Genomic DNA, 14138 nt, shown 5'->3' on the forward strand with positions numbered 1-14138 from the left:
GCACAGATGGACACTTCAATTACTGTACCACAGGCTAGAAATCTGGCAAGATCTCCTGTTTTTCACTTTTGTGGTTGATGCCTAAGATTCCTCATCACTAGACCCTGAAATTTGAAATATTCCATTTAAGAGATGCCAAAAAACTCTTCTGAAAATTCAGAAGGTCACTTGCCATCTTATTTCTTATAGCCTGAGTTCACAGAGTACAGATCACCTCGGCATGACTTTGTTTTTTCACAAAGACAAATGAAGTGGCACCTCCTCATTATTGTTTTCCATCTCCTCCTCCCAGAAAAACCCTCCAAAACATGACCATCTTTGACCTTTAGACAAAACCCATCAAGCTGTGCTGGAAAAGGCAAGAAATGTTTTGATAATTTTAAGAAGCTTTAAAATGAGATGATACAGACAGATTCTTATCTCAGATGTGTAGAAGAACAGCATATGTTGCTTCACCGAACTTTGATGGTTTCAAGGAAGCAATCCCAGATTAACACTGGCTGAAAGTATTTGATACACCCAGGAGAAATAAACTGGATTCTCTTGAAAACACAACTATTTTTCTTGTTCCTCCATCTCTTACAAAATAACCCCAAAGTCAAAACTGTTATCTAATAGCTGTCAAAATCCTAAAGTCAAGGACACTTGATGTCAAGCAATACACTATTTAAATGCTTTGTCAATGCAATAGATTTACAGAGGTATTCTTCTGACTGACCAAATCTCTCCTCCTTTTCACATCAAATTTGTAGATGATACACAAGAGCAGTGTAAAATCTATCCTGTCTTGGATATCACACTGCTATGGCTTGCAGGAGATACCTAAACCACAACTTACTGGTAGAGTTGGATTACACACAGTTTATCAGGAAAGGTAAAGGAATTAAGTCACTGTAACACTTTGGATATGCCATAAAATTTGTATGCTGCCCTCTGCATTATTGGCATCTCACTTTAAAAAGGAAATTGTGGCTTACTTACAAACACATCCATTAGTAGGTGCTCCAGCGTCACTTCAATATCCTCTAATTTAGCTGCTAAAGTCATTGTGAAGTCAAACAGAGGAAAGCTGTCAGAAGTTGCAATCCAAAGCGTCTGTGGCCAAATCTAATTCTCAAACTGTCACAAGTGAGTTTCTCACAGATAAGGAAAATCCAAGAAATCAAAACTTAACATCAGAGTCCAGATGATGCCTGGACTCCGTGCCGGCTGTCAGTCCTGCTTGCAGGACTGAGGATTATTCCATGTGTGCAAGACGGGAGCAGAAGCTGCAGTGTGTGTGCTGCCTTCCTTTCAGAGCTCCCCAGCCAGAAGCATGGAGTTATATCTGGGAAACCACAACAGAGGGAGGGAGAGACACACACAGAGGGAGAGAGAGGGGAGGAATGGAATAAACTGCCTTTGACTATGACTGATATTTATAGGACTGCTTGTTTTTGACTCCAGTCCATTTCTCTGTTCATTTCTGACCTTTCACAAATGGCCCAGCACACTGGAGTGTATTGTACAACAGGGGCAGCAGGTCCCACAGAAGTTGGCTGTGACCAGTGCTGGGCCAATTCACACAAGCCCTCTGTCAATAGCTCTTTGTCACAGCATACCAGGCTCTGCGCTGGAGCTAGTGACAGAGGAGAGCACAGACGTGTAAAAAACAAGGAAACAAAAGTTGTTTGGATACTAATTTTTTCCTAAGAGTATTAATAGATCCACTTATCCACTCCCCAAGGCACTGGAGGAGTATGAGTCCATACATAACTGCTGAGATTACGTATGGAGGGGAATAACCCCAAATAATACTACAGGGTTTGACCCCACAAACACCCCTTCTTACACATACTCCCACCACTCAACCCCTTCAGCTCTGCAGCATCCCTGTCCCCATAGCACTTCTCAGGACTAAACCCTTCCTTTTGCTGTATTTATGGAAAGTTTGAAGCATGATCCCAAGTGCTTGTTGTTCCTCCACACATCTGCTCCCACTTAACTCAACGGAGAAAAGATTTCTCCTTGCTTAGCACTCCGTAGCTCTCACAGCTCCACATGGAGTGGGAAGATACTAATGGACACGACCCAACTGAAGTAAAACCCAGAGGAGGCTCCCTTCAAGGACTTTGCCTAATGTTAACTGGAACCAGCCAGGAAGGAAACTGAGGCAGAAAAAGGAGAAATCCTGAAAGTCTTGATATGGCCAGGATCAGTGCCAAAGTCTTCTGCATCCTAGACTGTACCAGGTTCATCAAACTGCCTTTCATGATTTCCACATTGCTCAGCTAAACTATGTATTATTTGTTTGACATGTACCCACATAGTCTGAAATCTGAGAGTGAAATGTTGCATGTGATGTATTCCAGACCCTGGAAAAAAAATCCTCAAGGCTGCCCTAAAGGCTTCAGAAACTGAAGACCAGTATAATTTATAATGGTGTGGGATGGATAGAGTTGATGGAGCTTAGAGGGACCTCTAAGTCATGAATTCCAACTAAATGTTCTCAGAGTTATAGCTGAAATCACATTTTCAGACATATACCATCAGCATCCACACATAGCTGCCTCTGATGGCCGAGTTTTACTAGACAACAACATGATGGACCATTTGGGACATGTTATGATGGATGGTTTCAACAGCAAAGAAGGACATGTCATTCGTTTTCCAGCTGGACCAACTCTCATTCACACATGGCCCTATATCAGATAATAGGTTGACTGCTCCAGAAATGAGCCCAGCATGGGAAGCTTGTCTACTGCAAAAGAGCCTGTTAATCATTCACATGCTGCCCTTTCATTAAAGCTCTGACAAAGTGTCTGTCTGCACCAGTGTGAGCAGAGGGTGTTTTAATGAGCATGGATCAAAACAAAGAGGAATACGTTTGGAGGGAAGACAAGAAAAAAACAGGGAACCATAATGCAGTAAGGCAATGAGTGAGCTGGTGTGCTTGGCCACAGAGCTCACTGTAGACAGGATTTCACTTGCTCTGCTCTCTCAGAAGTATTTGCAGAAGACCTGACTGCTGGTAAGCCTTCATTCTCTCCTGCATGTGTGGAATTTCAGAGATCCCAGGAATCCATGGTTTCTACACAGCCAGGCTGGGTACAAGGATACATGACTGTCCTTCTGCAGCTCCCTGGCCCACAGAAAGCAGTGTTTGGGCTGTGTCAGACTAGCCAGCAGTGGTCCAGCAGGACTGAATCATGCATTTGTCCACCTCTAACTGACCCAACTACTGTCCAACCAGTCTGACCACAACAAGAACTTTACTGGAATCGAACATGTGATGGCTTCTGTCCTCCCCACCCCATTTATTGCACAAAGGCGAAGTGTTAAGTACTGAAATATGAAATTAAAGATCCTTTTCTGTAGGCTCTCTCTGTGCAATAGCACAGGGAAAGCGTCACTTGTGTCCCTTGACTGTCCCTGTAGCTGCATTGTGTTGGTTACAGAGATAAACAGGAGACATCTTCCAGGGTCAGAACGCAGTGTCCATGTGACAGACTCTTTGACTCCAACACAGGCTCATTTTTGTCTTCACAAAGATGAACTTCAAGATTATTTCAAAACTGATGGAGAAAATAGTGTCAGGCACAAGAAAATGGCTTAAGGGAAGGCATAAAGGCTTCTCTGATGCCCACTCAAGAAACACCTGGCACTAAAAACACCACGTGCTCCACAGGTGATGGGAAGGAGGATGAATGGATTCCCAGGTTCCCAGCCAGGCTCAGCTTTACATGGCCTGGTATTCCATTATTTTAAAAATATATTTAATATAGCAGCTCTCAGGCTCTTGCAGTTGTAGTATTCAGTTTAGCAAATCTCCTGCTGATCAATATTAACTGCCTGTACAGATGGTCAGAAGTTTGGCTAAAAATGCTGTTGCTGTGCAAAGTTGCTTTGCTGAAAGTCCTGTGGAATTTTCCTGGCTCCCACATTGCAGGGCATTTTGTACTCAAGGGTATATCTCTTCCCGTTTTTTTTCCTTCAAATTGCAATAAAATTTCAGATTCAAAGCAAAGCACAATGGGAAAAAAAATCTAAAATACAGAAAATGTGGAGAAGAGAAAAAAGAATCACCTTGTTCCAGTGATAACCAAAACGGTTGGTATGGCTGTGGTAAAATGATGTTGATGGTGAAAAAAAAGAGCACCAAAGTGCAGAACACTGTTTCACTCAATCCCTTGAAAAAGCAAATGGAAGAAACCAGAGTCATAGAATCAGATCTAAGCAGAAGAATTTCTTCAAATACATAAAAGCTCTGAATTTATCCCACTGGATCTCTTCTAGCTTTGCCTCAATGTTGCTTACCCCAACTGACCTTTTTTATGGAGATAGCCTCTCAAATACAGTAAACAACAAAAAGAATTTCTCTGAGTTCCCCAGGGATTTTTCCCAAAACCTCTTTGCATGTGCATTACAGGTACACACAGAAATGAGATCACACATGACAATGAGAAGCTCTAACCTGGTTGATTCTTTTATGCAGTATATCCAAACAGTTTCTTTATTAAATCATTATTTCCATCTCTTCTAAGAATGTATTTCTTTGGCCTTTGCAAGCATGAGACCTTTTCTATTTAAAGCAGAGAATCCATCTGACAACACACCAGGGTATTTGTGCAGAACAGGATGTTCTTCTACACCCACATTTTCTCCTCACTTCCTTCTTAGTTTTCCTTGACCATTTGGGAATAAGATACCAGAAAAGAGCTCAAAAGAGGAGACTATTGTAGCATTTTTGCCAAAATGAGATTTTAGCAAAATATGCTGTTTTTCAAAAGCTGAAATGTTATCTGGGGACACCCTGGGTCCCAGAATTGTTTTCTTAGAGGAACTCCAGGGGTGAAGGTGATTGGTGATGGTAGGAAAGATTTGCCCCACTCATTTACAAAGACAGGGGTGTAAAAACAGAACAAAAAGTTTACTGTGTAAGGCCAAAAGTTGACAAGAAAGGGTTAATGAGCTGATCTGAGTTTAATTAGTCCCAGGATGTTATGTTTGGGCCAGCTCAGCTTGAAAAGATGGGAGCTGAGGAGTGTAGGCAGAGCAGGAAGGCTGTTTGTCTGTGAGGCAAAAAATCATTCCTGGGTGATGGAGCCACCAAGAAAGGCATCCTGAGTCTCCCCACTGCTCTAGCCAAGGGGCAAGACTTCAGTAATTGTGGATTATGAACATGTGTGACAAATATGGGTGAAAGTCTATTTGGGGCAGTGCCTTTGTCATCCCACAAGTCTTGGATGGGCTCCAATTCAGCTGTGGCATGTTGGGCTGTTGTTCAACCCTAATGATAGAGAACTTTTATGAACTTTTTTGCTTCAAAAAATCAAGGTGAGGATTTGAAGATGAGTCTTTTTTTATCTCCTCCACAGTTTTTTTTGTGCTTTCTCCTCTTGAGAGCAACAAAGAATGAAGTTGTTCTCTTAGGGGAAGGTGAACAGGGACATTCCATCCTCTTGGTAAACTTGGATGACAGGGAGCCATCAGCTTCCAAAATCTTCCTTCCATCTCCAGTCTTTCCTTCCCCACAAAAACCTGGACATAGGAGCTGATCAACCTGACACCTGCAGGGTGGATTGTGGTAATTCACTGAATCTGGAGCTGAGTGTGAAGCCTCTCAGGCTCCAGCTGGCCCAGGGCACAGCCATCTGCCCTCACCTTGGTTCATGGTGCTGAAGTCACCCCCATCCTGCAGTAGCTTTCAATGTCAGCTGAAGTCCTTGGTGGTAATTTTCCAATGAATTCATTAATCTAATGCTGCATCAAAGGCTGGACGTCAACCTATGGCCCAACCTCAAATCTCTGATCCAGGATGAGATGCAACATCCTCATCTGATGAAGGCTGTGATATATCTGCAGAGATGGAATCCTGCAAACCTTGAATCCATACAGTCAAGGCAATGAGCAGGGAGATGGCATTTTCGTTTTCTCCAGGGATCTGGGTGAGGACTCACATTGCTCTACCTATTAACAGTCTGTGAAAGAGGGAGAATAGTGAAGGAGCACAGTTTCCAGGTGACACTGTGGTATTCAGGCTAGTGAGTACAAGGGTCTGCCGAAAGATATGATGAGGCTAAGTAAAAGAGCAATAAAACAGCTAATTAAATTTAATGTAGCCAAATGTGAAGTAATGTTCATGGCAGGAAAAATGTTCTGAACTTCACATATAAGATTATGGGCTCTGGGCTCACTCAGGAGTAAGATATTTGGATTATAATAATTCTATGAAACATCAGTTCATTGCTCAGTAGTGGTGGAATAAGCAAATAAAATATTAACATTTACCAAGGGGCAAATAAAAAGAATATTAATATGCCACTGAATCAAACCAGGGTTCACTTACATCTTGAATACTGTCTTTTGATTCCTTTATCTCCAGAAAAGACATAAAGATGAGGGGCAGGATTCAAGGAAAGGCAATAAAGATGATTAAATGTAAAAAAAATGGCTTATATAAAGAAATGATTGAGTAAGCAAAGCGGACTCTTTGGTCCACAGGGAAAAGAAATGGAGGAAGAGACCTACAGAATGATGGTGAGTAACATGGATAGGGCAAAACATTCCTTTCCATCAAAAACATCTCCCCATCCTGATCTGTGGGACAACCTTGCAGGTTCACAGTGCACTGCCAGGCAGGGCTACAACGCCTCTGGGACTGCCTAGTGGTCCAGCTGAGATCCCACATGTCCATCAGTCCTCTCACTGGCAATGGGATGGAGGAGCCACTGCTTCCATCTAGGGGTTTGCCAGGCTGTGGCTGGCGAGTGCTGCCAGATGAAGAATGAGCGTGGGAGTCCCATTCCTGACCTCTTGCCCTCAGTGGGACTGACATGGCTCCATAATGGAGAAAAAATTCTGCTTCCACACGACAACAAGACAAACGTTTTTACAAGGAAGTCTCCATATGGGAGATGCCAGCAGCTCTGAGGTATTGCAGAGAGGAAAGCGATGACCAGAGTCCTGCTGCCCTGGCAGGTTTAGCACCAAGGCTTGTCCTGGCCTTTTTACAGTCTTTAACAGTGACATTCCTGTTTGCTTTATGAAACAAGCTTAGAGTCAGCAAAATGGAGTCCCAGATCATCCTGCATCTGAAGAGTCCCAGGTGCTGCAGAGCACTCAGCTTTCAAGTTAAAAAGATGTGGCTATGATTTCCATTTTATTGTCACTATATTCAACCAACATCTAATCTTCTTCCTGGGCATAGCTGCTGCTGGCTGACTTTTTTCACTGTCCCCACTGCACTGCTCCTCATGGGTGGTCCCTCTCTCCTTGATGGCCTCCCACCACTCTCTGTAGCTAAGACATTGTTGTATTTTCATGATTTAGCATGGTGTTCTAAAAGCCACCCTTTGGCTAGAAGGCATCTGTCTCCTGTCCCTCTCACATGCGCTTTCATTTAAAGGCCACTCTGGGCAAGGGAAGGGAAACCTCAAGTTTTCTTTCTTCCAGACTTTCCCCAGGGCCAAACAAACCACCCAAGGATGAAGGAGCCATTTTGGCACAAATAAGTTGAGTGGGTGTGGCTTAGATGGGTTTAGTCTCTTTCAAGAGAAGAGGGCTGTGGTCATGGAGAACACAGAATACATGGAGGAATCAGAGTCTCCTAGGCTGGCTATGCATGCCCAAATCTGCCTTGCATGGCAGCAGCCTGCATCACAATCCACCTGCCCAAATCACAGCAATAGAAATGCACCTTTTAAATGCTGTTGATAAACCCTCCCCTTTTCTAATCCCACTTCCCACAGTTCAATGTCCCACTGATTTCTTCCCTTGATTTCCCAATTTGTCTCTGGGGTCTCCCATGTCTCAAGGTGACCTGCTGGGCAGGGTTGCTGCAGTGACACCATTTCCCTGGGAGATGGCTGAGCCATGCCCACTCTCAGAGGTGTCCAGATGCCACTGAGCCACATGAGCCTATTATTTAGCTTGCTCTGAGGGATTCCACTTCAGCTTCCCTCCTTGATGTAGCAAATCAGCTGCATTATTAAAATGATTAAAAATAGACTGAGCTTGCCTGAGACTGCATCTATAATGGATCAATTTCTTTTTATACATTTTTTGGCTCCCTACAGTGCTGCTTTGTCATGTCGCTTTCATTTGGTGGGTGAGATCTTGAAATAATAGGCACATTCAGGAGATATAAATATAGCTGTTTATTGCTTTAAAATGGGTCTGCAAACAAATCACAGTCCCAGCTTCAGGTATTTTGAAATTAAATCTTACTCTCTGTCCATTCCATTTTGGACCTGAGTCAAGCACTGGACTTTGCAGCTTGGCAGCTGCTTTATCTTACTTTATCTTAAGTTATAGGCACTAGTTCTGCTGCACAAAATTCATGCCCTCATAGGCTGTTGATTTAAGAAGCCCTTGATGCTAGTCTGGATTTGATTCCAGTAAGAAGTAATGCTGAGTTACCACTGAAAGGCTGCAGCCCAGTGAAATAAAAATAAATGCATTGCATTGTGTAGCTTAACGGGGTGCTAATTTCTTGGGAGCGAATAAATAGGAGGCACAGAGCACATCTGTTTGCTGGCGTTGGGTTGGGAAAGTGCAGGGGAAATTTGGAGCTCTGTCACAGGGACAGGCTGAACTTTGTTCCCATGTCTCACAGAACTGCACAAAGTCTCCTCTGTAGAATTGCCAGTTAATTAAAAATGATATTTACGGTACCCTGGAGATGCATGCTCATAATTCTGCTTTTAGCATTCCTACAAAGTCTGGCACAGCGAGAGGGTTGGAGTGCTGGCAATGCACACAGCAGCTCCCATCGCTGCTCCCCGTGTGGCTGGAGTGCACACAGAGGGGCTTTGGGCTGCCATGGCCATTTCCATCACCCTGTGTTTGCCGACGGGTTTATTGCCCATGTCTGCTACAGTGAATGCTGGACATCCCTCCACCTCACTCTGAGATTCCCAGGTATGTTGGCAGCAGAAGTGAATTAACCTGCCTGTGGCAGGTATGATGCTCTCAGCTCACAAGTGCCACTCACAGCAAGAAACACAGAGGCACAGAGGAACCCAATGCATCTAAAAGTACTAGAATAACAACCTGTGCTCAAACCACTGGACTCTACATCCCCTTGCCTCCTTCCTCCTCTAGCTCACATGCAACACCACTCACAGAACTTATCTTCACAGAAATGATCCTCAGGCACTTCCAGGGTATTTCCCTGGCACTCTTTGTACAGCTGAGCATTTAGAAACATTTGCAGTGTTTCCTGTTATGTGACGCATGGGCTGTTGGACAGCAGAGTTTGATGACTCAAGGAGAAGCAATGTCCTGAAACTCTAAACCATGCACAGGATAAAATAATGCTGTAGAGGTGATGGAGGACAGAGGGAGCAGGGAAATCTTCAGTGATCTTAACCCCCCTGTAAAGGCAACTGCTCTGCAGAGTGTCAGAGAGAGAAAGAGGTTTCTCTAGAGGCAGACTGGAGCAGAAACCTGCTCCTCTGCTGACCACAGATGGGGATTAGTGAGGATGTTTTTCAACCTGCTCCCAACTGACCGCTCTCAGCGTCCCCTGGGGCCTGTTCTTGCTCTTCTAGCCTGAATTTGAAGAGACTTACTGTAGTGAAGCAACCTTTCATTTCACCTGGGCAGAGGATGTCCCAGAGGACTTCATCCCACCGGGTCTCCACCTCCCCACCTCATGTTATCCCCCTCCGTTATCCATCATCAAAAATTTCAGTTTTGGGAAACTCCAACAGAAGTCCACAATTAAACTTCTCCCCACCATCCCAGCCCTCCTCATCCCCTAGCACACCCCTGGCACCCACCTCCACCCTGGTGCCAGCAGCTCACCTTTGGCAGGGGAGTGCAGACCCTGAGCTCGGCCGGCACCCGCGGCGGGGGTCTGCAGAGCCGCGGCAGCTTGTGCCTCATCCTCGCGTATTTTTTCATATCCTTTTTTTGGTAAAGATAAAGCTCCTCTTACAGTGTGTATCCAGTTGCTGTCAGCATGTATTGATAGCTGTTAATTTGTCCTAAAGGCCAGGCACTGCAGTGCTGCAGTGAGTTGTTACAAGCTTGGTAATAACAAGTTTCTGTAGTTGAATGTTTAGCTGTTATTATATGCATAAAGGTTCTATCCCAATACCACTGAAAACAATAATAAAAATCTCATTAACATTTGATTACCAAGCCCTTCCCTCTGTTCCTTTTTACACACTGCCAGCCAGTTCAAAAGGGATGGCGTTTGCTGATGGAAAAATAGATGATGAAAGCTAGAGAAACTGCTTGACACACTCCTTTTGGCTTTATGTATTTCACTTTGAATTAGGATGCCAAACCAGGAAAATGACACTGCAGACTTCTGAGGAATTAAAAAAACATGAATCAAACCTCAGCATGATTTTATTTGCTAAAAAAAAAATCCTCCAACTATGGAACCCCAAAAATAAAATACTGTTTTGGCTGTTTCTCATGGCCTCCTAGTTTTTTTTATGCTTCATTGTACTTTAATGATCCTCCCCAGAATAGTGACGGATAAAAAATATTTTTTTATGACTAAGTCTGTTGAGGCAGCATAATCTCTTGGTGGAAGGAGTCAAGGCTTTAGGAATGGTCCAGGGAGTGTGAAAATGCCAGAGGGATATCATTCTCCATGACCTGACATCCAGTTCCTCCCCAAGTTCATTTCACCCTCAGTGATCTCCCTGCAGTGGGGATATCTTGGTTTACATGGGCCTCACCTGGCTAATAGACAGAGGACATCTTCTTCCCATCACCACAAAACCCACCAACATTCAATTGCAAATAAGGCTGGAAACCACGGCAGAAAGCAGCAGTGCATTGCCAATGATCCCACAGAACCAAAAGATTTCCCAGATGGTTCCAGGGATTAGACTGGAAGACACCAGATAAAGGTGAAACACCTGATAATACGACTGGGGGAAATGACTTTCCAACCCCAAATCTGGAGTGTGGCTTACCTCTCTGAAGGTGTGATCAGCTCACACAAACCAGGCACTGGGGAGACTGCAGCACCTTGATCAGTGCCATTGCTGTCTTACATCCTCTCCCTGCCCCAGCATGACCCCAGAGCAGGCTGACCCCCAGGGCCAAGGGACTGACCAAAGAGAAATGGAGTTCTCCCTCCCTGTCCCAGAAATTAAAGCCTGGCTAAGCACAACATAAAAATAGCTTGAAGAGACCATGGCCTCATCTATCATGGTGCTTTGCCTCAGCCATGGAACAGAGATGACAAATCTGTCACTGATTGCACTCCATTACATTAGTGCAAGATTTCCTGTGCTGCCTGCAGAGCAGAAGTCTTTGCTTTCAGGTAAAACAAAGGTAAAACAGCCAACAGCTCTGACAGCAGCAGCCTGGTGCTCCGGGGTCTGATCCTTTCCCAGCTCTGCCCTTTGGATGTACAAAGGTGTAGGGGATGGAGAAATCACTCCTTTTCTGAGTCATAAGGGCATTTATCAGGAATATACCTGTTAAAAATACATGGTGCCTGCTCCCTGCACTCCTTAGCAGGAACTTTACTGCCTAAGCAAGCTCTGGTACATGCAGTGGTGGGACCCAGACACTGTGGATCAGTGAGTACCTGGCTGGGGCTGATTTCTGTACTCAGAGACACCAAAACAGTCTCAGGAAACCAAGGGGACTGCAATGGCTGCATGCATGGTTGGACTTGCACTAGTAACACAAGTCAACTCCCACCTCTGAAGAGCATCTGTGAAGCAGGACTGTCTGAAAACTCTCCACAGGCAGCACTGGGAAGCAAAACAATTGCAGAGAATTCATTGCTTACGGTATGGGAGCTCACAATCCTTAACAAACTTGCTTCCTGTGAATGAAAAAGACAAAAAGGCCCTGTCTGCCACTTCTTCCTCCTGGCTCCCTATTTCAAACAGCCTTTTGGAGCTCAGCAGGTTACATGTCACATGTTTCTCAGCAGCTTTCTGCCTGCCTTTCCCCTGTTTCCCACGTGAAGCAGCACTCAGCCATCCCCAAAGGCTCCTGCCAAGGCTTTCTGTCCCAAATCCCTGTGCCCAGAGCCCGGCTGCTCACTTTGCCTCTTTCTCGCTCAAAGTCAGCCAGTGTCTGAGAAAAGCCCATGCTCTTCTGAGTGAGTTCAAGAGGGGACAAACAGAAAATGCTTCCAGGGATGCTGGGGATAAAGCTAATGGTCGCTGCGGGGAGTGGCAGGTTTGCTCTTGTGGGATGCTCTGACAGATCCATCAGGAGGCACTTAGCCATAAAACCCTGAGATCTCTGCAAGGGAGCCCCTGTCCTCCTTCTGTGTTTATGCTGCTCTGAATTGCCTAGTTAATGCAAGAGCAAAAAAAAGGGAAGGTAATGGGCCTCTTTAGAGGGGTTTTAGGCACTTAGTGGGAAGCAGGAAGCCAGGGCCTGTATAATTAAATTGCTAATCTCTCTCCATGTCTGGCAGGCTACATGCTCGTGTTAAAAACAGGTTTAAGCCCCACAGCAATTTTTGTTTCAACTCTGGGTACAAGCCAGCATCCTTAATTCCTTCAGCCTCAAAATGCTTCTAACCCTGCCCTTCATTAGAGCATTGTGCCCTAGCAAAGCCCAGACACCAGAGAGCTTCAAGATGACCCTCTTCCTCCTTAAAAAAAAAAAAAAATAAGGTGAAGGTGGTTATGTTCTCTGCTGAGGCACAGTCCCTCCTGAGGCTCCTCCTGCAGCAATGTTCATTCACATGATTCTTCTCTTTCCTTTTTCCATATCTAAGAAGTCATTCACATCAGGAATCCCATTGACACCAGCAGGGCATTCTCCAGGTGAGAAGTGTCACACAAACACCCACAGTAGGATTTTTCTGGCTCTCTATTTACCTTTGCCACTTTATGTACTGTAAAATAAATACCAAGTCCCAAATGTCATTCTGGCCCAGTCCAAAGAAATGGAGAAGCACTGGAGGGGGCACTGGGACAATGTTGGAGCTGAAATATCTTCCCCACTGATACATCCTTTCTCCTCCAGCAATCTTATCTAACAAACAGACAGACAGCTCTGGCAGACTACTCTTGTATTGCTGAGGAAAACAGGCAGGTGCAGAGGTATCAGAGGGGATGCTTGCTTCATTCATCACCTTAAGGAAAGCCACCAAAACAAAAAGGAAATTTCCCCATTCTTTTCACCATCCTGGCCATTTACCTCAGTGTTTGTAATTCCCTACATCATTTTCTCACCTGCCTAGGGCTCAGGAGGGACAGGGTGTCCTAAAGAGCACTGTGCCACATTGCTCACAGCCACTCCCCAACTCAGCTCCCTTGAGAGCAGCTTTGCTCTGAGCCTTTGTTTCTTCAGGTGAAAGCAAGGGGCAGCAGCATGAGGGGAAGGAGGGCACAGAGACAGGAGGGAAGAGCAGCCTGGAAATCAGCTGCTTGTCACTGTCCATGGGGGATGTCCCCAGCAGTTCTATGGGGCCATGTGTCCACTGACACTGATGGGTTTGTCAGGGGAAAGTGCTCTGATCAAAGGGCTTGGAGAGGGGAAGATTGGCAGCATGGGGTGGTGAGAGACCTCTAAAGATTAAAAAGCACGCAGCACAAAGATTTCACATGCACTAAAAAGCAGGAGGAAAACACTCAAAGAAGCAGCCTAATGGCTGGGACCACATCCCTGGGGATTCCTGCTGCTCTGGGATTATATGGCAAAAGCCTTCCATACCACTTGAGCAATCAGCTGAAGTGTGTGAAAATACCACTTAACATCTGTGGAGGATAGTTGTGGTCATGGTAAAATTGCTTGCCCTTTCTGGAAGGTGCATGAGACCCTTCAAGGACAGGATTTGGGGTGGATTTCACCAGCACCTCTACTGAACTGACCCTGGAGCTGGATGGTAGAAATCTCAAGAAGCATTGTACCGCAAGGCAAGAAAATCTGTTTGCTCTTTGAAACATCCTTCTGATGTTTGCAGGCATTAACATGTACGTTCTGCTTCATTTCAAAATTATGTCTTAGTGTGCTCCAACCCGAGCACCAAGGACATGCAAATTTTATTTATGCCACTGCAGCAGTCACCTGTCACTGTTTAAACCATCACCAAATGTTTCAGCTTTTCCCTCAAGAAAGGGATGCACTGCAAGAGCAGAAGTTATCATGGTTTAACAGATTACTAGCCATAGGCTTGAAGATGTTTGCATGCTTCCAGCACATAATAATATAAA

At 44.8% G+C, this 14138-nt stretch overlaps 1 protein-coding gene across 4 annotated transcripts in view; it reads right to left on the reverse strand.

The window, feature by feature from the left end:
* FRMD4A (FERM domain containing 4A) overlaps positions 1–14138 on the reverse strand; it is a 355196-nt gene that overhangs the window by 207067 nt on the left and 133991 nt on the right. The window contains exon 1 of one of the 4 annotated variants that reach the window (XM_085083036.1): positions 982–1337. The exons of the other annotated variants lie outside the window; for them this stretch is intronic. Within the exon in view, the coding sequence (XP_084939162.1) occupies positions 982–1047 (66 nt within the window). The 5' untranslated portion in view covers positions 1048–1337. Of the gene's footprint in view, positions 1–981; positions 1338–14138 lie in introns of those variants that run through there. 4 annotated transcript variants of the gene reach the window in all.

The sequence above is a fragment of the Lichenostomus cassidix genome, chromosome 1Aa (assembly GCF_008360975.1).
Source record: "Lichenostomus cassidix isolate B80296 chromosome 1Aa, HeHo_3.0, whole genome shotgun sequence".
NCBI classification, from domain to species: domain Eukaryota; kingdom Metazoa; phylum Chordata; class Aves; order Passeriformes; family Meliphagidae; genus Lichenostomus; species Lichenostomus cassidix.